General features: G+C 33.8%; 1 protein-coding gene across 1 annotated transcript in view; it reads right to left on the reverse strand.

Moving 5' to 3' along the window:
* POC5 (POC5 centriolar protein) overlaps positions 1–23103 on the reverse strand; it is a 56981-nt gene that overhangs the window by 13109 nt on the left and 20769 nt on the right. The window contains 7 exon segments of the mRNA XM_074282308.1: positions 4157–4208; positions 4210–4311; positions 6791–6970; positions 9240–9344; positions 11814–11990; positions 14949–15154; positions 19609–19692. Of these exon segments, the coding sequence (XP_074138409.1) occupies positions 4157–4208; positions 4210–4311; positions 6791–6970; positions 9240–9344; positions 11814–11990; positions 14949–15154; positions 19609–19692 (906 nt within the window).

The raw sequence follows: 23103 nt of genomic DNA on the forward strand, positions 1-23103 counted from the left end.
GGGGCAGCTAGGTAGTGCAATGGATAAAACACCTGCCCTGAAGTCAGAAAGACCTGAATTCAAATCTGACCTAAGATACTTAACACTTCCTAGCTGTGTGACCCTGGGCAAATCACCTAACATCAATTGCCTCAGGAGGAAATAAACCAAAAAATAAAAATCAAAGAAGTCAATTAAGATAAAAGTTGAAGAAAAAGTCACATGATTTAGCAGGTGGAATAGCAAGCTGTGAACAAAAGATTCAGTTGAAAGATGGGATCAGAAACAAAATTGCAAAGAATTGAGACCAGAGTGAATGGTGAAATGGTGGCAAAGAGTTCAATCTACTCTTGAGAACTTTAGCAGTAACAGGGAGGACAAATCTAGGATGATAGTTGAAGGACATGGCACTGCTGAATTAGGGTATATTTAAGAAAGAGGAAGATGACTTTCTATAGGCAGAGAGGAAAAAGGTAAGAGACAGGAATAATTAATGGGTTAGTGTCATGAAAGAGACAGGAGGGGGAATTGAAAGAGAATGAACACCTTAGCAGAGTTCTGAGAAGGGAAGAAATAAATTCATTTGATATACTGTGTTCACTTCTAGGTAATTTGTCTTAGAAAGGACATTAATAAGCTGGAGAATGTATAGCTGAAGATAGCTTGAATGTTGAAATGCTTGGGAGATATGAGTTCCAATGGGGACATGAGGTTGTTTAAGAAGAGATGTCTGTCTTCAAATGCTTAAAAGGTTTTCAAACAGAAAAGAGATTAGAGTTATTTTCTGTGGTCCTATAATATAGAATTAGGATGAATGGGATAAGTGGCAAAGAGGGGAATTTAGGATTGATGCAGGAAAAATTTTCTAACAATTAGAGTTACTGAAAAGTAGAATGGGCTGCTTTATGAAGCTAGGGATTCTTCTTTACTGGAAGTCTTCAAGTAAAAACTTGAAGAGTACAAAGTAGAGAGGATTCTTGTTCTTTCTTTCTCTCTCTCTCTCTCTCTCTCTCTCTCTCTCTCTCTCTCTCTCTCTCTCTCTCTCTCTCTCTCTCTCTCTCTCTCTCTCTCTCTCTCTCTCTCTCTCTCTCTCTCTTTCTCATCTCCTGGAGTAGATGGCCTTGGAGTTCCCTTTCAGCTCTGACATTTTATGTATGATACAGTGGGATGCAGAGCTTCTAACAAATGACTTGATTCATTTGGGACAGTTTGTTGGATTCAGAACTGGTTGAATGACCAAAGAAGAATCATTAATGACACTCTATTGACTTGTAGAGAGGTTTCCAGGGATGTGCTATAGCAGGGATCATCAGTTCTTGGCTATGTTGTCAGGAACATGATTAAATGCACAGATGGCATTCTAATCCCATTTGCTAAAGGTGCAAAGCTAGGAGTCTAGTGCACTCAATCAAGTTGGGATTCAAAAAGACTAAAGGCTAAAATGAAAGCCTGAGGAAACTTTAAAGATATAAATATAAATTAGTCCTATACTTAGGTTAAAAACAACAACAGCAGCAGCTGCTCAAATATAAGAGAAATGAAACCTGTCTTCAAGCATATGTAGAGCTATCTCACAGAGAAGAAACTATGCTTGTTCTGATTGTCCTGAGGCAGTAAAACTAGTAGCGATGGGTAGAAGAATGCAGTTATGTTCAATTTAAGAAAAACTTGTTAACAAATAGAATTGCCCCAAGATGGAATGACCTGTTTCAGGAGGTAGGGGGTTCATCCTCACTAGAAGTCTTCAAGGAAAGGCTAGATAATCACTGGCTGAGATGTTGTAGGCACAGCAGACAATAGGAAATGAATAAGAATTGCAAGGAGCCCACTTGAAATTTGAAATTTGTAATGGAAGAAGCTGGCATGCTTTAAAAAAAAAAATTCTCTCAGCAGTGTGATTCAGGAGTAGAAAGGGGGAAGACAGATGGTGAGAGTGACTTTAGTTTGAGGATTAGCCAGAGCTAAATGTGGAAAGACAAAGGATAAAGGATTCTAGGACAGAAAACAGAGCCTGTTAATCAATAGACTAACCAATGTATCCAGACTGAAGAAAGAAAGGTCAGGTCAGACCAGGGAAAGATGGACTGTGAAAACAAAGGAATTGAGAGACTGGATGAAGAGGAGGTTTGAGAAGAATGAGGCAATGAAAGAAGCAGGAGATTAAAAGATGGTGATCAGAGGTCCCTGGCATTTAAAAGAGGCCTGGCATTTAAAAATCTTCAAAATTTGGCTTTAGCCTATCTTTCTAACTTTCACATTACTCTTCTTCACCATTCAACAATTCAACCAAAATGGCCTACAAGGTACTGCTCAATTTTAGCATTCTAGAATCTTTGTGCATTACTTTTCCATTTGATAGAAAACAGAGATACTAAATTAAAGTTATAAATTAAGTTAGTAGCAGAGTCAAGACTAGAAATTAGATTTTTTTTGGTTATATTCTTTTTTTCACATTATATCCCAATGACAGTACCTAAATAGCTAATATAAATTACTGGGAAAACGGTTACTGACCATTTCTTTTAAATAATTAACTACCGAGACTATTGCCATTAAATTTTATATTTGTCTTGAATGTCAATTTAGTTGAGGAAGCTCCTAAAAGTAGAATGGAATAGCAATTATATTTCAAAAATGGAAATCTACAATTGTGTAAGAAAATATTAACTAGCAAAATAGTGTAAGGAATTTGGCCAGTTTAGTATGAATGTAGAGATGTGTTTGTAAGTATCTCAATGCTTACAGACATTATTGACATCAGTAATATCAATGTTGAAAAATTTTGTATTTTGTTTTTAATATAGAAGTGTAAAGCATAAGTTATCTGCATCATTGCTCTTTCCACTGGGATTAAATTATCTGAGAATTAACTATAACCTGATTTGTCAGACATAACAATATGGAATATTAAAATCTATTATAAATCTAAAATTCCATAATGTTGATTGAAAATTGGCTACCTCAAATTTTTTTCAATAATAATTTATTACATGTTTATTATGAACTCCCAACCTTGGACCCAGCTCCCTTGACTGGTGGTCACCTCAGTTGCCCTTTACATCTAGATACGCCTTCAAGTACCCTTCACCTCCTGACCATCTCCTAAAAGATGCCATGCTGGGTAGTATTATGTAACGATAATGAAATCAAGTCTTGTCATTGTTCTTGGAAAGGGTTTGGCAATCATTCATCAGCCCTGTAAGTTTGTAAAAAAAAAAAAATCTCCTTGGCCACTACTTCTCTGAAAGTTTTCTTTCTCGATTACAATCTAAGCTCCTTAAGGGAAGGAACTTTTAAAATGGTCTTTATTTTTTTTATTTGCATAACTAATATTTATCACAATGCTTAGCCAGCAGTATATACTCATTACAACTGATTCTTTTCATTTATGGTAATTATGTTTTATATAAAGTTATTGCTAACACCAACTTAGTGAATATTGAATCTTGTTCTGATTACATTTGGTTTAGCATTTTCCAAAGCAGCCCCAGAGACTGGCGAATTTTGTCTTCTGAATATATCACACTGTTGATTCATAAACATTGAACTCACACCCAAAGACTCATGTTTGAATGAAGCTTATCTAACATATATTTTCTCCATCAGGTACATCACAGTCTTCTTGTGCATATGAATATTAGATAACACTTCAACACTGTGCTTGGGGACTATTTTAAAGAGTGAAACCACAAAAAACCAGCAGAAAAATGCAAAACAAAACAAAACAAAACAAAACACCCAACCCAAAAAAGTAAAAGAGTAAGAAAAGGACCCCTATTTACAATATAACAGCTGAAATAAGAAGCACTGCCTTGTTTGACCTCATATTGCCTGTGCTGGCAACTCAAATTTTTTTGCTGCTTTGCATATGTTCTCAAAAGTGCCATTGAATATTGATTGTGGGGTCACAAATAAATTTTAGTGAGGTAAATTCACAAATACAGAGTCCTCAAATATGAGGATTGATTGTAAGTGATTTTTTTTTGCATATATACATGCATGTATTCATTCATTATATGCAAAGGTATTATACTATGTAGCATATCACCAAGAACATAAAAGGCAGTATCTGCCTTCATGAAACTTACATTTCATATAACATTTTGAAGGTCACACTGTTTTGGCATGATATATAATAGTAATAAATGTGTATTTTAACATTATTTGCCATACTAACCGCTGTCACTTCTGCCCTGAAATATACTCATGGCTTCTAGATTTAATGCGCACGACGCCACGCATGAAAGCTTTTTTCATGGATTCTTCAAACTTTTCTTTTTCACACTGGAGTTTTTGTATTTCAGTTCTTGCAGCTTCCAAATTAGCATTTAACTAAAATAGAAAACATAATGATAAAAGATTTTAGACATAGAAAAACATGATTTTGCTGTCCTATAGAAATGATTTTCTATTTGTGAATCTTTTTTTCACAGGTAATTCTAAATGAACACTTTCTCTTGGTGTTTTCAATTTATTTAAAATAAGAAATAGTTAAAAAAAAAAAAAAAGAATGCCATGTGCCTTTATTTCTGATATGTCATTAGTATACCTTTTTGGTTCTTAATCTTTTTTTAAATTTTATTTTTATAATTGTATCATTTTTTAAATAATTTTTTTATAATTATAACATTTTATAATTTTATAATTATAACTTTTTTTGACAGTACATATGCATAGGTAATTTTTTACAACATTATCCCTTGTACTCCCTTCTGTTCCGAATTTTTCTCCTCCTTCCCTCTACCCCCTCTCCTAGATGGCAGGCATTCCCATACATATTAAATATGTTATAGTATATCCTAGGTACAATATATATGTGCAGAACAGATTTTTGTTGTTGTTGTTGTTGTTGTAAAGGAAGAATTGGATTCGGAAGGTAAAAATAACCTAAGGAGAAAAACAAAAAATGCTAACAGTTTACACTCATTTCCCAGTGTTCCTTCTCTGGGTGTAGCTGATTCTGTCCATCACTGATCAATTGGAATTGGATTAGCTCTTCTCTATGTTGAAGATATCCACTTCCATCAGAATTTTGGTTCTTAATCTAAGGTGAAAGCAGGAAATTTAAAGACTTTTGAAGTTTGAATGTATAATTTTTTTTGGAGGAGGCAAGGCAATTGGGGTTAAGTGACTTGCTCAGTCACATAGCTAGGAAGTGCTAAGTGTCTAAGGCTGGATTTGAACTCAGGTCCTTCTGACTCCAGGGTGCATTTTGAAGGAAATTTCCTTTTTTATTATTGCTTCTTGGATTTGACTATTAGTATATAGAAATGAATGTGATTTTTAAGCATTTATTTTGTAGCCTGAAACTTGGCTGAAGCTACTGGTCTCAATTGGTATCTTTAATGATTTCCTTGGATTTTTCACATAAAGGCACACACCAAAAGTCACACACCATCAATAAATTAGGAAAGTTTTAGATCTTCTTTCCCTATCTTTTTTATGCCTTTAGTTTCTTTCTTTTTTCTTATTGCTAGAAGTTGCAGAACTATGTCAAATAATAGTGGGGAGTAGTAGGCATCTTTGCTTCACTCATATATTTCCTGAAAAAGCTTCCATTATATCTTGTAAAGTTATATTAAAAGAGGCATAGACTACATTGATAGATCAGGTCATAATATAAGACATTTTTGCTCATCTGTTTTTCTTTGTCATGAAGGGAAGATTATTCCAGAAATGATGGTTAATTAAAAACAAAAAGCAACAATAAAACTTAAATCAAAACAAAACTTAAAGTCCAGAACAAGGAATGTGATAGCTTTGCTGTACTTTGCTTTGGTCAGATCATATTTAATATAGTGCTCAAATCTGGATGCCACATTTTAAGGAAGGACATTAACAAATTTGAGTATATATAGAGAAAAGGGCACCAGAAGTGTGAAGTCACTAAAGCTCATGCTACATGATGTTTCACTAAAAGAACTAGAAATGGGAGGACATTAGGGATGTTTTTAAGTATCTGAAGGCTGTCATGTTAAAGGAAATAGACTTGTGCTGCTTGGTTGATGAGAGACAGCAATTAAAAAAAAAAAAAAAAAAAAAGAGTCAAAGAGGTAGAAAGGTAAAATTTTGGTTTCACATAAGGAAAAACTTAGAAAGTAATGATGTGCAAAAGTGAAATGAGTTGCTTTAAGAAGTAGTCTCCCTTAAAGGGAAGGCCATATGACTATTTGTAGAGTTCAGCTATGGATTGGATTCTAGGGCCTCTGAAGTATCTTCCAACTCTGAAAATCTTTGAAATTATTTTCCTTCAAATCTGTTTCCTATTTTACTATAAAATCAACTTTTATACTCCATAGAAACAATATAATTTTTAAATCAGATAATTGCAAAAAACCCTGCATTTTAAAAAATACTCAGCTTTTTAAGGTATACATTCTGTTAATAAAAGATTTATCTATGATTTTATTTTGGTTAACATCCATGTATATTTTGAAGGATAACTTCAAAGTGGTCTTGCTGTAAGTTTAAATCTTCTGGAGAGGACTTCTCCATGAGAGTGTCTCTCACAGTGCTTAATATAGTGCACTTAAGAAATACTGGTGAATAAATGAATAATTTGTATTTTTAATGTTAGACAAATGAATGGTAAAGAAATTTGTATATAAATAAGTAAAATTTTAGAGGCTCAACTTAAAGATAATTAAGAAATCTGATTCTCTGGACTAGCTATTATTTTGAGTATCCCACTTTCAAAAATACTATTCAAATTCAGAATATAATAGATGGTATTTGTTAAAGTGGGCTACCTTGCTCATTTTTTTTTTCTTTATCATATAAAGGTAAATACCTTAACTGGAAAAGTACTTACTGCTGCAATTTGAGCTTCATAATCACAAGAAATCTGGATACAAATTTCTTCAGCTCTGGATTGACAAGCTTTTTCAACCACATCTTTCCATTGTGATTTCAGTGTAGAGCGCCAGGCCTTCCAGATTTTCTTCTTCAATGTTTTGTGGTAATGCTGGTCAGCTAGCCTAGCTTCATACATCTTAAAGTAATGCCAAAAGGGAAAGGAATCTCAAAGTCCAATAGATGATATGTGTGAAAAGTAGAATATTACTTTATGCATGCATATTAAAAATAATAATATTTCCTTAGAACTTCACTGATGGTTTTTTATCTGTATGGGTATATTTGCCATGTTATGTGGCTTGTAACCTATCAAAAAAATTCATCACCTTGTGGCCAACTAAATTATAAATATCTCAGCTAGCTAGGCCCAACGTTACTTATCATGAGGCTCATATTTGAAACTTTGCTAAATTGGCAGAATCTAGTGGCATAGGTTCTGAGAACCCAAAGTCACCCTCTTGCTATGATAAAGCATCAATTGAATACTTTAAATGAGGAAAAACAAATAATATCATTTAACATTTAGAGTTTACAAAGCTCATTCCTTGTAAACAGCTCCTGAGGTCCATAGTAAAAGTATTATCATTCCCATTTTGTAAGTAAGGACACTGATAATCAAAGATGTTATTTGTCTCAGTCACACAAATGATAGGGTTGGAACATGAAGACAAGTTGCCTAATTCCTAATCCAGTGCATGTTCTTTCCTCTTATATAATGTTAAGGATGTGTGGGGAGAGGAAGGAGTGAGTAGGGGGAAAAGGGACCATGGAATAAACAATCCACAAATCTATTTACCTCACTTGCTATCTTAGCATCAGATTTGCCTAATGCTTTTTAAAGTGAAAATGGAATCAAAGGAATAATAGAGAATGAGTCAGCAGATAAAGAGTTAGTAGCAATAGGTTTAGAAACAATCATTCAACAAGTATTTATTAGGCACTCACTGGTGCCAAGTACTCTATTAGGTGTTAGGGAAACAATTAAAAAATAATCTGTGCTCTCAAGGAGCAAATCTTGGGCGACAATATGTACTCTATAAGAATGTACTAAACAAATGCATAAATACAAGATAATTTGTAAGAGGAAGACATTAGCATTTGGAAGGACCTGGGAAAGGATTAATCTAGGAGCTACTGCTTGAACTTTGATGGAATTGGGATTCTAAGAGGTAGAGGTAGGGAGAGAGAACACTCCAGGCACAGAGGACAGCCTGGTAGAGGGTATAGTGATAAGGGAGGAAGTGCTGTGTGTGAAAAACAGCAGGGAAGCCCGTTTGGGCTGGACCCCAGGAAGCATGAAAGAAATAATATTTAATAGGGCTTTAAAAGGCTGATTGCAGTTAGGCATCCAACTTTCTGAGCTTAGATTGTAAAGGACTTTAAATGCCAAATAGAGGAGTGTTTATTTGTCCCTTGAAGTAATAGGAAGCCCCTGAGGTTTAATGAGTATTAGACCTATTCTTTAGGGAAATCACTGTGACCACTAGATAAAGCAGATATTAGAAAGAGGAGAGACTTAAGACTGGTATACAAGTAAGACATTACTGTGAAAGCCCAAGTAGGAGGTATTAAGGCTTAAACTAGGTTGGAGGCCTAAGAGGAGAGAAGAGATTTTATGAAGGTAAAAATGGTGATTTGGTACCTAATTGAATATGTGATGAGAGTGAGGAATGAAAATGATCAAGGATGTGACCCTGAGTGACTGGAAAAATGGTGGTGCCTTCAATAGGATAGAAAAGTTTGGAAGAGAGGTAGATTAGGGGACAAAAATAATGAGTTTTGTTTTGGACATGCTGAGTTTGAGAGACTACAGAATATCTAATCTGAATAATGAATTCATCTTTCCTCAGTGTGACAATTTATATAGGCAATATCAATTTGCCTAGGTGGAATTAGTACCAAACTGAACAAACAGAAATGAATGATATTTTTCCTCTTATCATCACATTTACCATCTTTTGAATAAAAGCAAATGATTTCACTGATGGAGTTCAGAACTTCAATGAGGAAACTATTTCTATTAATGCAGATCAAAATCTGTTCTGCAACTTTGAATCTTGGAGAGCTGCCTGAGGCACTAAGAGTTTAATGGCCTCCCAAGGTCATAAAACTAATTAAGTATCAAAAAACATGATCATCATTAACATACCCTATGGCAGCTAGTGAAACCCCAATATTCTGTGGCACTGCATGTAAGAGGAATTTCAATATATGACAAAAGCATCTATGAAGCATGCAATGAATGAGGCATGCGAATGTCTTCTAAATGAGATCCCATAAATTCAGTAACTCAGGTTTTGTCATCAGTTATCAAATAAAAACCAATAATTTCAACAAAAGCATCAATAAATCACTCTATCCCCTCTCAAGCACAGACATTTATTGTACTGTCTTTTTACACATACCTCCTGTTTAGCCTTGAAGTGTTCAATCCGCCAATGGAAGAATGTTTTCAACAAATCCATTCTTTCTTTTTGCTTGCTTGTAGCTTCAGTCAAGGTAGCAATTACCTATAAAAACAATGGACATATCATGTTAACAATTTGTACCAAAGCAACTGGTTTTTGTTTTATTTTATTTTTTTTAATTTACAAAAAAGTAATAAAGGAATCAGACTATATATGCTTACATTGAACTATTTTGTATTGCTGTTACCTTTAATCATATACTTCCATTTCAACAAGAATCTGAAAATTAACTTAATCATGATTTCCTAGAACTTCTAGGATAAAATACAAATTCCTCTGTTTAACTTTTAAAGGCCTAAATAACCTGGTCCCAACCTATTTTTCCATTAGTACTTTTCCTCCTACATTCTAATATATGGTCAAATTGGCCTTCTCTCTATTTCTGATACACTCTGCTCCTGCTTCTTTGCCTGTGCCCTGATCATTTCACCTGTATGCCTCTAATTTGTCTTCTTTCTGCCTCTGCTTCTGAGTTTCTCTTCCTTTAAGATGTGGCTCATGCATCATCTTCAATAAGCCTTTTCTAATCCCAACTGTTAATGTCCTCTCCTGAAGTTACCTTGAATTTAATTACTTTGTACATGTTTGTATTTGTTTATTTTTATTATGTATGTTGATATATGTACTCATCTCCCTCATTGGAATTGGAAACTCCTTGTGAATAGGGATTTTTATTATTTGTACTGGTTTCTCTAGCACCCAGTATAATAAGTGGCACATAAGGAGTGCGTAATAAATAGTGATTGTTCTGCTTGTGTTTTGGAATTTCAGCCTTTTCTCTTGAAGTTCTCATCATTCACTTTCTATCCCATTTATATCTCCAGGACTGGACTTTGGTCAGCCTCATCTCATACTGGGTAATTTAAGTCATCAGCCTCGGTCACTACTCTTAGTGCAGGTTAGGGTGTGTGTGTATGTGTGGGAAGATGTGTATACTCTCTGTAGCTGAGGATCTCAATGTAAATAGGCACTAACTTACAAGTTGGATTGTTCTTGTTTCTGTGTTTTTGCCTTGAATATGGAGATTGGAATGGTGGAATGACTGGATGATGAGTTTAAGAATAAGTGTTTTCTGATGTAAACACACAAAATTTTTACCTTGGGTAAAGAATACTGCTTCATAGTAGGTTTTATCTAATGTTTTCATTTGTAATTAGAGGAGGAATCAGTAGAGTTATAAGTGGGATGGTGAAGAAAAGAGAAGAAGTTAGGGGAGGGGAGAAGGAGAATATATACGAAACTCATTAATATCAAAGAAAAAAATCTCAAAAAGCCATCAATTTTAAAAATGAAAAAAAAACAAAAACAAAAAAAAACAAAAACAAAAAACAAAACCCACTACATGTAAATAAGTTATTTGTGGGGCAACTAAGTAGCACAGTGGATAGAAGCATGCAAATGCCTTGAAATCAGGAGGACCTGAGTTTAAATCTGGCCTCAGACACTTAACACTTCCTAGCTGTGTAACCGTGAACAAGTCACTTAATCCCAAAAGCCTCAGCAAGAAAAAAAACAAACAAAACCAAAAACAAACAAAAAAACCCATAAAAAAAAAGTTATCTGTGAATTGAATATGTTTAAGTTCTTATTCTTTAATATATACTATGCCTTGGGAATAGAGATTGGGGAGGTGCAACAAAAGGAATCAAAGGAATGGGAGAAGTACTGTATCAGAACTGTTGGGAGACAAGTGTTACTCCATTTTCTAGAACTGCTATCCCCTATAACTGACATAGGACCTTCTTCTCTACACTTGAGGTCAGTGGGAATTTTGAGTTCTATCTGTAATCCAAACTGGCAGGGAATGAGAAAGCTCTATCGTGCTCTCTATACTCTTGGGATTCTATCTATAGTAGCAAGTTAGAAGCTTCCTGAGAAAAGCCTCCTGTAGTTTGCTGTTCAGTCATTTTCAGTTGGGTCGATTCTTCATGACTTGGCTTGGTGTTTTCTTGGCCGAGATACTGGAGTGGCTTGTCATTTCCTTCCTTCTTCAGTTCATTTTACAAATAAGGAAACTGAGGTATGAAGTTAAATGACTTGTCTAGGATCATGAGACCAAATTTGAAATCAGAAAGAAGATAAGTCTTCTTGACTCTGGGCCTGTTGTTCCACCCACTGTGAACCTAGTTGTCCCAATGCTGTTACATTTCATCAAATACCAGGACCAACTAAGAACTAGGTAACAGTTACTCCTTGACTACATAAAGCCAGTGGCAAGGGTTCCACAATACATATCTTATCAATACATGTAAAAATCTTGTAGGCTGGGGCAGCTAGGTGGTGCAGTGGATAGAGCACCAGCCCTGAATTCAGGAGGACCCGAGTTCAAATCTGGTCTCAGACACTTAACCCCAGCCTCAAAAAAAAAAAAAAAATCTTGTAGGTAGATACATATATATATGTCTTTGAATTTTGGAAGCATTTTTCTTTCCCATACCTTAAATGATCAAAAATAGTTTTCATATTTTGAATAACTCTGAAATTAAAAATTAAGAAAAGAGGGAAAAGTACCTCATCTTTTCTTCCAGCAGAAGTTTCATAAGTTTTCTGCAGCTCAGTCAAGTCATCTATTTGGTTTTGCATTCTTCTTATTTGTATTGCTTGTTTGTCCTTCTCTCTTTTCATTTCTGCTCTATGCCAATCAATAAAATTAAGTTTCCATTTACTTAGTTCAGCAAGAATATTTGTCTGAGGAACAAAATAATTAACAATCAGCATATATAAGTATTTAGTTTTTAAAAACTATTTTAACACAGTCCATCTATTGCTAAATGATAGCACTAAAAAACCCATACTGAATGCAAATTCAATCCAATCTATTAACGTGGTTCAAAATAAAGAGCTAGAGATAAAAAAAAAAAGCAAACAAACTTTGTTTTCTAATAGGAACATTGAAATTTGGGATTTTTCCTTTATCAATCATTATTTCCCAAAATGTAAGATGAATATGCAAGACTTACTAAATTTATAATAGCCATGATAAAGAAATTCATTCATTCAACTTCAAATATTGTACATGAAACTTTTTCCCCCTTATATTTTAATGACTATTTAGTGAGTAGATACATTTGATTACTGATAAAATTCACATAAATGTGGAAAAATGGAGTCTGAAGAAATATTTGTCAATTTATTAAAATATTTACTGAACATATTCTATGTATAAAAATATTCTATTACATGCTACAGGATGGTGCGTGTACAACCATCCACAAGCTTTTGATCTAGATGAGGCAATAGGATCTGTCTGATAATAATTACAATATGAAAAAAGTATACAATAACTCACATATGGAAAAACATGGATAATAACTGGTATGGAAAGGTTAGGAGATATCTCTTTTGACTGGAATTATCAAAGAAGGTATCAATGGAGTTGGGTTTGATTTTGACAGACAGATTAGGAGCTGTACGTTTCAAGTGGTTGAAAGGGCATCAGTTAGGTAGGAAAGAGCCATATGTAGGGTACAGCCAATTTAAATTACTAATTGTATGTATTTACTAATTGTATGCATAAAGTATTATTTCTAGACTGAATGGCTTCAAAGAATGACAAATAAAAATACACTAGAACTTATAAGGACCAGTTTCTCTATGCACATGACTGATTAGCTTTAGTTATGTCTTATATTACTTGAAATTTTTTTAAAAATCATTTTCCAATTATATGTTTATGAACATACACATATATATTATACACACATATTAAAATTTGGGAAAAGTCATGCTGCTAGCATTTTCCCCACTTAAATATTTTTAAAAATATATTTTATATAAATATAAAAACAGATATTAACTTGTTTTTCTGAACACCACAGACATACATCTTATGTCACGATAGCAGATTCCATCATGATATATTAATTTTATTATGCTTGTTAGTTTACTATAGACTGTTTTTTTTTTTATTTTCTTTTTTGGTAAGAATTAGAAATTAAGAGGATGTCTAAAACTTTACTTTGATGTAGGAGCTATTTTCACTTAGTCAGAAAGAAGACACATCAGTACTTTAAGTGATAGACTCAGCTTAATTTGAGAGATAACATGGTACAATGGGTTGGGATTTGTAATCAGGAATACTTGGATTTAAATTATAACTCAAAAGTTTATTAGCTGTATGGTCCTGGCAAGTTACTCAAACTCTGAGTTTTTTATGAGTTTCCTCATCTATAAATGAAGGGATTGAATCCAAAGGCCCCTAAATTCTCTTCTTCCTCTCAAAAACTATTGATTCTATACTATAACATAAGTATAACATAAGACTGCTTGCCATCCTAAGATGACAGGAACAAATAATGATGAATGTTGGAGGGGATGTGGGGAAACTGGGACACTGATACATTGCTGGTGGAGTTGCGAAAGAATCCAGCCATTCTGGAGAGCAATCTGGAATTATGCCCAAAAAGTTATCAAACTGTGCATACCCTTTGACCCAGCAGCGCTACTACTGGGATTATATCCCAAAGAAATACTAAAGAGCGGAAAGAGACATATATGTGCCAAAATGTTTGTGGCAACTCTTTTTGTTGTAGCTAGAAACTGGAAGATGAATGGATGTCCATCAGTTGGAGAATGGTTGGGTAAATTGTGGTATATGAAGGTTATGGAATATTATTGCTCTGTAAGAAATGACCAACAGGAGAAATACAGAGAGGCCTGGAGAGACTTAAATCAACTGATGCTGAGTGAAATGAGCAGAACCAGAAGATCACTGTACACTTCAACAACAATACTGTATGAGGATGTATTCTGATGGAAGTGGAAATCTTCAACATAAAGAAAAACCAACTCACTTCCAGTTGATCAATGATGGCCAGAGGTAGCTACACCCAGAGAAGAAACACTAGGAAGTGAATGTAAATTGTTAGCACTAATATCTGTCTGCCCAGGTTGCATGTACCTTCGGATTCTAATGTTTATTGTGCAACAAGAAAATGATATTCACACACATGTATTGTACCTAGACTATATTGTAACACATGTAAAATGTATGGGATTGCCTGTCATCGGGGGGAGGGAATAGAGGGAGGGGGGGATAATTTGGAAAAATGAATACAAGGGATAATATTATAAAAAATATATATATAATAAAAAATTAAAAAAAAAAAAAAGACTGCTTGCCATCTAGGGGAGGAGGTAGAGGGAAGGAAGGGAAAAGTAGGAACAGAAGTGAGTTCAAGCGATAATGTTGTAAAAAATTATTCAGGTATTTGTTCTGTCAATAAAAAGTTATAATGAAAAAAATAAAAAAGAAAAAAAACCTATTGATCCTATGATCTTTGATAATGCCTAGGAGTCCCCAACACCAAATATTACAATGAAAAGCAATCATTTTTTAAAATGACATGTATTCCCTAAATGAATACATGGTTAGCTTCTGGAATAAAGTATGAGAGCCTGAACTGGCTTCAATACCACCTTTGATGTGCTATGGCCAAAGTCAAACAGTAACATGGTCCTATGCTTTAAAGGTTCAGTGGGGTGTCCAAATAAGTGACATACAAAGCTTGAAAAGTCAGTGAAATATGTTGGAGCACATAGAAATCATTGGAGAAAGTGAAACACAAAACCAAATAACCTTGAATTCTTGATGAAACAGAATGATGAACAACAAATGTTAGATTATATTTTCTACAAATACCATACCTTAAGACCTGAACACCAGAGATCAATTAAGTTTTCTATTTTTTGAAAGCTTTCATCAGTAATGCATGATTCATTTAAAAATCTGTCATAAAATTCCTTTTCTCTGGGATTAGAAGTTCCTGGTGGAGAGTCACTTAAATGATTTGAGCTGAAAAAGTCCATGATTGGATGACTGATCCTCTTTGGTGATGAAAATAATGGTAAAACTATAAATACAAACAGAAAATTCTTTATCAGTCAAGAAATATTAAAAACACTCCAAATAGTATTGGCTTCAGAAGTCAGTTGTAGGATGTTATCCTGCTACAAGTGAAAAAGAGATGAAAAAAGGGATAAATTTCTCTTTCCTTCTAACTGAACATCCTTAACTTGTCCATTTTTAATTTTTGTTGTTGATTGCAAAAGCTAAAAATGGATTTATCTTGCAGGCTTTGGAAATGATAACTCATTCCCTCCACCCCAACAACGTATAGTGAAATTTAGGATTAGTTTTTGGCTGCTTTGTCTTACTGTCATAGAGATTAACTCACAAGATACTTTATCATTATGGTAGCTTTTTTGGTGAATGTTCATCAGGGAATTCCTAACCATTGATTATTTTTATTCAAACTCTGTCAAATCTTTAACTTGACTCCTCAAGAAATGTCTATGAGCCATCAATCCAATTAAGCTGCTGCTTTTTTTAGTATTCAGATTTAGTTTTTAGGGAGAATATCAAAATCAATAAAACTTAGCTTTCTCAGTAGATATCGACTTGGTAACTGGACAAAGAGTTTACATTTAGAAAGCTAATGTCTAAACTAATGTTCACAGATGGTCTAAAAACTCTGGCAGCACCTTCTGATCTCATCATTGCAAAATGGAAAGGATTGAATGTCTTTTTGTAATTTCCCTGTTGTACTGGTTGTCATGGCTCAAAAATTCATCACTTCTCAATCAGGAAGCTGGTAATACCTAGTCCTTGGAAAATACACATACCCTGTCAATGAGAATTGATTTTATTTCTAATTTATTTTAAATTAGTAGAAGTTCCTAACACTTCAGCTTTATGTTTTGTTCTTAAACTTTCAAGACCAGATCAAAGATGAGCTTTTGCTGATTATTACATTAGACATTATGCTTTTTCCATATATAATCAATCCAATAATCATTAAATATAAACTTTTCCTAAGACACTATGGTAAGTCCTAAGGATACAGAGAAAAAATAATCCCTGCCCTGAAATGCACTATTATTGGAGATTCACTGCTTCCTGCCCTATACAAACATGATCACTGACAAGACAGGCAGCCTTATTACTGAGAACAAGATCAGAGTCAATCATACTCTAGTGCCTTTATCCATCATCTTGGGCCATAGCTATCTCTGCAATAGCTTTAAATATATCTTACTGGAAAACAGAAAATATATATTAGAATCTGCTTCTCCTTTTTAGTAGCATGGTAGTAACACCACATAAGTTAAACACATAACACACAGAACATTTATAGAGCATTTGCTGTTAAATATTGGAGAAAATAACAAGCAAGATTATCTATCTTTTTCTTGAAACCAAGATAATCAAGCTGCTCATAATATTCTCAAGTTTAAATGTCTTCTATATACTAGAAATGTAATCTTAATCTCACAAAATTTTAATTTCAACTTAATCACTTGATAGTTTAAGTGGTTCATTAAACATAAATACCCCTATTATAAAGTAATGTGTATTTGTTGATGGCATCAAGAATCCAAAAAAAAGAAGACATAAGTTCTGGCATTTTCTAACAAGTTAAAAAGATGTTAAATATAATCCCAGTCTGCTCTTATCTCAGAATCAAGTGGCTAAGTTTATTTCCAGTGTGTGGGGTTCTAGGGGATTTAGTTCTTTTGCCACAGCAACCTATGAAAGAAAAATTAAACTTATCTCTTAGTCCTGTGTGGTCCCCTTCTGCAGGGATTGTGGGAAATTGTTAGAAAGAGGGTCAAGAAATGCTAATAGTCATACTTTTTTAAAGCTCATTTAAAATGTCAACTGTTGGTGCCCTAAATCTTTACTGGTAAAATTAATTGGAACCATAAAAAAAAGTGAATCACATCACTATCAATATTTTCACAATAAAGAAAAGAGAAGAGAAAGTAAGTTGGATTGTTTTTTCCCTGCAAGAGATTCATGTCTCCCATCTTGTATGATTCTTGTCCATGTTCCTCAAAAAATCCTTCATTAAAAAACTCAGCAAAAATGCACCTTTCTCAAAGTCTTCACATTTCATGGATAACAGTGAAACATTTTGCCAATCTACTTATTATTTCACACTTGGAACTATAGTAATGGCCTGTCTACTTTTCCAATCATGCATTTCTTGGATGAAATGTCTTATGTTATTTCTGGTGTGTTGTTCATAACTAGAAATAAGATGAGATCTATTTGTTCTTACATTATCTTTCTACTATCCTTTGGGTCACCTCTAATTTTGATTATTTTGCTTTTTGATGTCTCGAGATACACAAATATACAACACCAATGGGAAAACACCTTGGGGTTAAAAAGATGGTTTTTTGTTTTAGAGAATAATTTGGTTCATTTTGGGAGGGAGGGTGACAAAAATGCCAACATAATCTTAACCTGCAGCATTAAGCATATGGTACCTTGATCACAAGAAACAATAATCCTTTTGTATTCTATGCTGCCTAGAATACTACATGCATTTGTGATGTCACATGCTAAGAGGGAGATTGGCAAAAGTAGAATATAATCAGAGAACCATGATGGAGGAATCTCTTGTACAGGTACATATTCTTTTGTATATGCTTTTGGGATCTACCACAACTACTAGATTATATATTTGATCTTTATTCTTTGGATTCTAGAGACCAGTCTACCTAGAGTTTTTCTTACCTGCTCACATCTGTTCTTTTGCTGGGGTTTTCCTCCTTTCTTGCTCACTCTTGAATGGAATGTATTTTCATAGCTTTTGCCTTAATTTCATTTTTAAAGTGCAATGTGTATATATTTGCACACAAGTACACACCACCTTCCCCCCCCCCCTAAAATACTTGAAGATTTTACTACTAGTAATTATAGGGAAATAAAAAAGGTAAAAACCAACAAACATTTTCCATAGGACCATAACTCTTCTAAAACTCAATTTAATATTTTACCTCTTTGTACAGTTCTGTGCTAGGTACTGGGAAAAGACAAAATTATACTGTTCTTGCCCTTAAGGAACTTACATGCTAATTGGGACTACATCAAATATAATGCTTCACTAACTGATTGGGTATTCTTCTATCTTCTTCTTTCTCTTTAGGTCTACCTATTTCCAGAGATACAATAAAATTAGGTCAATTAATAACCTTACAATACCCTCTAAGTATTCAAGTCAAAAGAAGAGCTAATTGTTGAGGCAAACTTCATGGTATCTTATTTTAATTAATTACCATGGTCATCCCAACCTTCAGCAACCACCACCCAGATCAATCAGCAGCTATCAGCATAACAGCAAGACCCTTCATTAGCAAAAAAGATTGCAGCTCCCTGAAAACTCTGATAAGCTTAGCATTTTTTTTAATCAATAAATTATTTTTTAAAATTAAGGTATATACATTGTTTTCATTTTATTTTTTAGACATAATACTAGATTGTATATTTAAAAGACAATTTAAGAGACAGTTTAAATGCAACTTTTAAATGTACTGGAAAACAAAAAAAAAAAAATCAAGTATCTCAATTATTGCTTTATTGTGGTAGTCTAGAACTGAACTTGCAATATATAAGATATTCCTGTAGAAATTAGGTGGAGCAGATTTCAATTTCACATAAATCTCTGATTATTAAAGATGGTTAACAATGAAATAAGGTACTTTTTGAAGTAAAGCATTCCCTATCATTAAGAATGTTCAAAGAAAGAGTGAACAGTCACAATCACTTCTCAGAGTAATATTAATTCCTATATTGGATGGGATTTTGACAAGATGACTTTTTTCCAAATGCTGATTCTATGGTTCCAAGTAATTGACAGTAGGTCATGGTAGTAGCTCTGTCCCATTCCTTATTCTTAAGAGCTCAGTATTCTTTTTATATACCACACATAGCACTTAACTCAGTTCATACCCTCAATATACAATGTTTAACATTACTTCACTTACTAGTTTAGTCACCTTATAATAAAATTTTAAATATGAAAATTATAATTTAAATAAGCTGACAAGAGAACATTAACCAGGCAACACTAAATTCAAAAGTAGTTGCATAAACTACTCACCGGAATTCTATGGATGAAGACTTATAGAAGACTATTTTAAATGATACATAGTGGGGGGGAAAAAAAAAAAGAAATGATACATAATGAAGTAAGCAATTCTAAAAGAACAATATAGACAATGACAAAAGAACCCAAAACATATAAAGTCAGATTAAAAGACATGACCAATACTGTTTCCAGAGAATTAGAGATGATAAAAACATATTTTCCTCTTCTTGGTAGGAGAGATGGGGGGAACTATGAGTGCAGAATGTCAAATAGTATCAGAGTTATTGAATTGATTCATTTACTTTGTTATTTTTCTTTGTGATATGAGAGGATTCTTTGAAGGGGGTAAGTGGGAGGGTGAAAGGAGGATAGAGGAGGAAGAGAATATGTAGTATAGGAAAAATCTAACTATTCCGAGATAATCATACCTTCTGTTTTTGAAATAATTGGACTCTTGATTTCTATGATTCTCTCAGATTCATTTCTGTGTTCTCTTCCTGCAGGGTCCTTTCCTGTAGTAATGGAGGATAAACATGATTCATACAGAGCTGAGTCTTTGTTAGAACAACTAATGAATCTCCTGAAGTGAAATTATGCATTCAAATTCCATACTATTTGGAAGTTATAATTATATAAAATATAATAATTGGTTCTAGATCTTTGGAAATATGCAACAGAAATTTGAATAATACAACCATTTAGAGGACTCTGTTCACACTAGGTAGGGATCAACTTTATACATTCTCGATTAAAATGCTTATACTATAGTGTGTATTATAGTAATATTGTACATATTCATTGAAATACAAAAAAATAATTTTTATATTAATGTAGCTCACTAAGCAAAAAACACATTGGGAACATAAGAGATATTTTAAACCCAGGATCAATGAAGAAAATAATTAATACCTGATAACCATTGGGGCACTCACTGGGAACTCAAGTAAAATGAGAGAATAAATTTAGAGCTTGAAAGGACCTTAGATGTCATCTACTGTCACCCCTTCATTTTAGAGAAAAGGAGACTAAGGCCCTGATTGGAAGCAACTTGCTTGAGGTCACAGAGGCAATTTTATCCCTGGTCTTGTGACTTCAAATCCACTACTCTTTCCACTATACCAGGATCCCTCCTCTAATATCAATTAATTACCAAAGATAGGCTTTTTACTGGTTTTTTTTTTGAGGAAGTGGGGGCTGAGGCAATTGGGGTTAAGTGACTTGCCCTTGCCTGGGGTTACATAAAGTAAGAGCTGAGTATGTGAGGCTGGATTTGATCTCAGGCCCTCTTGATTTCAGGGCTAATGCTCTATCCACTGTGCCATCTAGCTGGCCCCCAAAACATTCTCCCCTGGGAAAAATAAAAAGGATTATGATATATTTCTTTATCAAAGAATCCTGTCATCATGGAAGTCCAAGCTGAAAGGGGCCTTAAAGGCTAATATAGATTGACCACAACTTTGGACAAGTAAGAGAAAGGAAGTCCAAAGAGACAGAGTCACTTCCAATTCCATAGGGCCCTTTATTTTATGCTTTATTAAAACTAAAAATAAATCCCAACAACATTCTTCAAATTTACCAGTCTAGCAAAAAAGACTGACAAAGATCAACACCACTGTAGGAACAGTATGCTTGAAGAAGCTGGCTTCAGGATACTATCCTTTTTCAAAACATTTTAAAAAATAATATAAAACTCTGCCAAGAACCGAAGTCAGTCTTACCAGTCTATAGTTTGCAAATTCCACCCTCTTTTCTTATGGGAAAATAGGAATGTTTAATTTACTTCATGATTTTTCAGAGTAAAGCTCAGTGTGAACACTTAGAATCAGCTAAATGTTCTCTAGTACCTCACTTATTTTTGCTTTCAACTTAGGCAGTGTGGGTACCCTGGAGATTCTAAGATGCTTTCTAGGGATCCATGGGGTAAAAGTTTTTTTCATAACACAAAGACATTTACATTTCTGACATATAAATATGGATATAATCACATATATAAAAGTTTATCACATGCAAAAAAGAGGGAGAGAGAGGGTCTCAATAATTTTTGTATGTGTAAAGATAGTGGTCCTGAAACCAAGAAGTTTGAGAATCACAGATGTAAAGAAACTAATGATGCTGACTTGTAAACATGGCTACATGGCTATTTACAAACTCTAAATTAGTAAGTAACCCTGTAAATAGCAAACAAACTCTGAAGAACCAGCAAAGAGTAAAATTGAAAAAATTTTTGGTTGAACCCATGGGAAACATTTAATACTCTTTAGTAACTCTGTCATGTGCAAATAATATTAATTTTATATATGTAATTATTTCAGAATTTTAGCATTTTCATGCTTACTAATAAAAGAAAATGTGTTTATATACACATATATCCACACCCACACACCCTCTTTATACTTCAAATTCAGAGATGATCACTGTCTATTTGCATGTAAATAAAAAGTCCTCATAATCCCTTCAGTGACTTTTTATGATTTTATTGGTGTAGACATTTCTTCTATCCAAGTAGGTGTAATTTCATGCCTTCTGATCCTCTGTAATTCTTATTTATGTCTTCCCATAAATCCTAATTTGTCAATCTTCTTATCTACCCAATGTGCCATTGCTTCTTAAAAAAAACACAAAAAAAAAAACAACACAAAAAACATGCATTTTATATTCTGTTCCTTTCACTGTTTCATTACTTCAAACAAAATGCTTCTCATGTAACTTCCATTACTTATATCTGTTCTGAATCAGCCATATTGGATGTCATCCAAAACAGGTCCTTTATGTCTATATCCAAATCACTGAGAAAGTCTTAGCATCAAGAATGTTTAGACTTGAGGACTGTGTAATCCCCAAGGTCCACCTGATTCTTTTGGCACGACCACTGAAGCTATGGGGTACAGTTAAGGTGTGCTCATTAGGTCATTTACGGAGACATTGTATAAACTTCTATGAGCATCTTATTGTTACCGAATTTAAGAGAGAGTCTGGAATAGTGGAATTAACATTTGACTAGGAATCTTAAGTCCTGAGTTATAATTATCACTTGCCAGTTATAATCTGATACTTGGTTTTTTATCCTAATAACAGATAAGTACAAATAAATAAGTACTTAATCTCTTTGTGCCTTGGTCAAGATCTTGCACCTGTAAAATGGACATAATGTATGCCTTCATAAATTTATTTTAATGATCAAACGAGATAAAGCTTAAAAAAGCACTTTGAAATGTAAAGTAGCACATAAATATATGGCAATATTAATATAATAATAACATCACATAATACAAACTATAGAGAAGTAAGCATGGAATAGTGAATACAGAGTGTCCTTGGACTCGGAAAGTCCTAGGCTCAATTCCTGAATTCCTACTGAATTACATAGTGCCCTATGTAACTCTCTTGCATTTTTAAGTTATCAGAGAAAGTCCTAATTTGCACTGGTAGAATGAATTGCCAATATCAGTGAAAGGATAGGTCTGGTCTAGTACAAAAAAACCAAAAACATGGGAAAAGAGAGTAAGCATAGCTGTGTAAAGTCTGCAGGTAAAAAGAACTAATAGCTCTTAGAAAAGTCAAGAATGAATACTAAGAGACTAAGAAGTTCACTGAACAGGGCTGTCTTCAGGCTCTATGCTCTGGATTTCTCTGTGATTGTTTCTTTTATTTTCTTTCTTTCTTTTTCTTTTTTCTTTTTGCCAAGGCAGTTAGGGTTAAGTGACTTGCCCAGGGTCACACAGCAAGGAAGTGTTAAGTGTCTGATACCAGATTTGAACTTAGGTCCTCCTGACTTCAGGGTTGCTTCTCTATCCTCTAGGATTTTCAAATACCAAGCATCCCTGGAGGGTATTTAAGCTGCAAATGTTAGGTGGCAATTAATGAAATAAATTATTTAATCCATTTTTAGGTCTGTACATTGTGCTTTCTTAAGTGTGTAACAG

Source organism: Sminthopsis crassicaudata, chromosome 1, assembly GCF_048593235.1.
Source record: "Sminthopsis crassicaudata isolate SCR6 chromosome 1, ASM4859323v1, whole genome shotgun sequence".
Taxonomy (NCBI): Eukaryota; Metazoa; Chordata; class Mammalia; order Dasyuromorphia; family Dasyuridae; genus Sminthopsis; species Sminthopsis crassicaudata.